The 3,610-nt window shown below is 43.4% G+C and overlaps 1 protein-coding gene across 2 annotated transcripts in view; it reads left to right on the top strand.

Moving 5' to 3' along the window:
* The window catches only part of exoc2 (exocyst complex component 2), a 47,727-nt gene that overhangs the window by 43,185 nt on the left and 932 nt on the right, over positions 1 to 3,610 (top strand). For both annotated transcript variants that reach the window (XM_035653914.1, XM_035653913.1), the window contains exons 23-26: positions 528 to 669; positions 2,743 to 2,798; positions 2,932 to 3,054; positions 3,285 to 3,346. In XM_035653914.1, the coding sequence (XP_035509807.1) occupies positions 528 to 669; positions 2,743 to 2,798; positions 2,932 to 3,054; positions 3,285 to 3,346 (383 nt within the window). The remainder of the gene's footprint in view (positions 1 to 527; positions 670 to 2,742; positions 2,799 to 2,931; positions 3,055 to 3,284; positions 3,347 to 3,610) is intronic.

Genomic DNA, 3,610 nt, shown 5'->3' with positions numbered 1-3,610 from the left:
AGTGTTTCTTCTTGTCCCTACAGTGTGCTGTTTGAATGCTGTCTGTGCAGAGTTTGACTCTAGAAGGATGTTTTCACATTCATCTGCTGAAAGTGGAAAGTTTATCTGAGCTCACTGAAAATCTGATTTTAAGGGGCGGGGCCTACAGGCATGATTTGTGACATCACAAATGGTTTGGAGGTCAGTCCTGGTCCAGTATGTAACTTATACAGTGTGATGTAGAAACTTTGACGCCACCAGTGCACATCCACTGAGAATGGACTTTACAGTAAAGAAGGAGACATCTTGTGTCCAGCAGGAAAACTTTATTTACATATTCATAGATTCTGTCATTTTTAATGAGGCAGAAGGAGTTTTTATCAGATTCCAAGCAGATTGTTTGTATATATGTCAGGAGGGGATCTTTAAAGCTGGTGGATCGATGTATTTGAAAAGTATCGCTGCTTACACTTGACAATAAAAAAGATATCGCATACTTTTTAGCTCCATTTCTCTGTGGTAACATTATGTGTCTTTGGACCTACCAGGTGAGCGTGGACGCAGTACGACAGCTGGACAGAAATCTTTTTGAGGCCTACATCGAGAGACGAGCTGACCCCATTGCAGGCTCTCTGGAGCCCGGCATCTACGCCGGATACTTTGACTGGAGAGACTGCCAAACACCTACAGGTACTGCACAGCACCGCACAGTCAGTTGACAGTTCTCAGTATGTACGCTTTCCTTGTGTGTCACCATGATAAAACCTGGGATGTATGTCTGAGATGACGAGGGGGAATTCACACGTAGCAACCACTAACTGACCCCGGTAATATCAGAAATTAGCCCATCAATAGTGCTGTGCCTTGGGAACCTGACATATCTGTTGTTGTGGTTCGCGTGTGTCATGTGTAGAGTACGCTTCTTTGAAAGCTTACTGTAAACACCGCTGAGATCATTATTTGTCCCCCCTAAGAGTCTTTTGGCCTTTGTGTTCAGCTGTGGGTGTGCAGCGTTGTCTGTGTGTGTGTACATGAGTTTTGTTTGACTTTTTGCTCACCAGATGCACTCCGAACCCAGGTGAAACTTAAATGCGTATATGTGGTTTACCTTAGCACAGGATGTGAAGCAACCTGTCAGAGTGTGTGTGAGAGCTCTGGGTGAATATTTAGATGGGCAGCAGCTTGTTACACAGCTTTAAAAGGTAGCATTGATCGAAAGTTGGGCCTTGCTCTGGTTGGTTCCTGCCGCTGTGAGTTTGTGTGTTTGGGCTGCATGTGAAAGAGGAACATTTTGGACACTAAACCGCAGATCTAGGATATGATACTTTCACTTGTTGCACTTTTTGTGTGGGACTCAAGTTGCCGTGTGGGTGCTGCAAGGCATTAAAAGTTTCAGTACTTTCAGTCTGTTGTTGCCTCTGGTTGTTTCACTGTTAGATTTTAAACTTTCAGAAGACACATTAACAGTCTCTGCTGTCTCTTTTTCACCTCACAGAACAATGTAAAGTAGAAATAATATCATGAAGCAGTCATGACCAATGAATCGAGTCCTCTCACTCAAATTTCTAACACTCAGGCACACATTAAAACTTTAAAATGTCACTGAACTGCCAACTACATTCACCATGTATCATTGTATATACATGATGACACAATGTGAGTGTGAGCATAACTGTGCCTGAAGTATAAAACCTTTCCATTTTTCACCTTTTAGTGTTGACAGCCACTTCTCTCCTCCCTGGATCACTGAAATACCATGAATAACCAAAGATGGCTCTTGTTGGTCTCAAGCTTGTATTTTATGTGGTTGATTTTTGGCATAGCTATAGAGATCTCTGGGTATAAATACCAAAAATGATACTTTCTTTGATACTTTTCTATGTAAAAATGTAAAACAAAACTCACCAAAAGAAGCCAAAAGCTGTGTGCGTAAAAACAGAAGTTAGGCAGTAAACCCTTAAAGCACAGCTATAAATCTTTCTTTAAGAGCAGAACACAGGGGCAGCACACCGCAGCACCTTCTCCCATTGTTTCCCGTACAGACCCACACACACCAGCGGCAGGGTACGCCACAGTCCTATTTCACATTACATTCACTCCCCCAGATTAGCTTCTGCAGTTCTTCTGTCTGTATTACCAGTACAGACAGAACACCATGATAATAACTGAAGCCTGAAGGAACCAGAGAGTTCATAAGTTAGGATGCTGTTCATTAACATGGAAAATGGAGTAACACAATGTAAACATTTCACCGTGTGAACATGCTTTATTGCTGCGATGGGCGATGACTGACGGTATATTTTCCCAACCACCTTTTGAGATATCCAACCACATGTTCACTTTCACTGTCTCTTTCGTGACCATCGGGGGGGTTTTCCCTCTTTCCAGATGAAATCCACTTTCAGATCCACTTCTCTTCACCAATAGCTCTAACTGCAGAATGCTTTGGAGTAGGAAATGTGTATTTTGACCTGCAATCCAAAAACTGCAGACTGCTGCGTGATTGGCTGTTAGATCTGTCCACAAATGTATCGTTATTACGATCTATCTTATCTTGATCTTGTATCGTTTTGTCGCTCAGCCCTACGTCTAATGACAATGCAGCTGTGTGTGTGTTTCACCTTAGACCTGTCAGAGCTGCCTGTAGCTGGCTCTCTGACAGCAATTATCTGCACTGTGATATATATTTATTTTGTTGTGTATTTGTTTCCATCATCCCTTCTACCTTTCTTTTTGCTCATGTTGTGCCTTCTTCTCCCTCAGGTGTCAGGAATTACCTGAAAGAAGCTCTGGTCAACATCATTACAGTTCACGCTGAGGTACACACAGCCGGCATACTTCCTGCACACCTTCAACACTTCTCTTGTTCTTTGGCCCTTCTTATCAAACCCTGCATTTACCAGGTTTTTTTTGTCTTCTCACCTCCTGTCTTATCAACTTTCACTTTCTCAGGTATTCACGGTGTCTAAGGACCTGGTATCTCGGGTTTTATCTAGAATTGTCGAGTCGGTTGCGGACGAGATGTGTCGTCTTATGCAATGTGTGTCCTCCTTCAGCAAAAATGGAGCCCTGCAGGTACACGGTTACACACACACACACTCATAGTACTCATAGTAAGACCCTGACTCATAAGTCGGCCCCACTTGTCGGGGGGTTTACCTAGTGTTTCTGATAACATTGCTATATTTCAGTTTAACCTACCAACTGCTGACAGTTGCCAATTTGATTTCACCTCCTTTTTTTTTTATTTAACACCAACACCACCAACACCCCATCCCCCCATCCCCCCTCTGCATCGTTGTCAGGCTCGACTTGAACTTTGTGCTCTGAGAGACTCCATAGCCGCATACCTAAACGCTGAAAGCAAGTAAGTGCAACACACACACACACACACACACTCTCACACAGTGGCGCACACACACACTCTCTCACACAGTGGCACACACAGTGGCACAGACAGGAACTCGCATACATACACATTGATTTATGGCAGTGAATGTCACAAGCATAAATCTTAGCAGTCGCACATCCCTCACTACAATCCCTATTTATGTTACTTGGTGGGTTCTGGAAAGGAAGTGAAAGTAATCTGGTTCTGCTGTGTGCACGCACTGTGGTGTGTGTGTGTGTG

This window comes from Morone saxatilis, unplaced genomic scaffold (genome assembly GCF_004916995.1).
Source record: "Morone saxatilis isolate NCDOM2014 unplaced genomic scaffold, NCSU_SB_2.0 Contig12, whole genome shotgun sequence".
Classification (NCBI taxonomy): Eukaryota; Metazoa; Chordata; class Actinopteri; family Moronidae; genus Morone; species Morone saxatilis.
The sequence above is the reverse complement of the archived record's forward strand: the minus strand, read 5'-3'. Positions and strand labels throughout refer to the sequence as shown.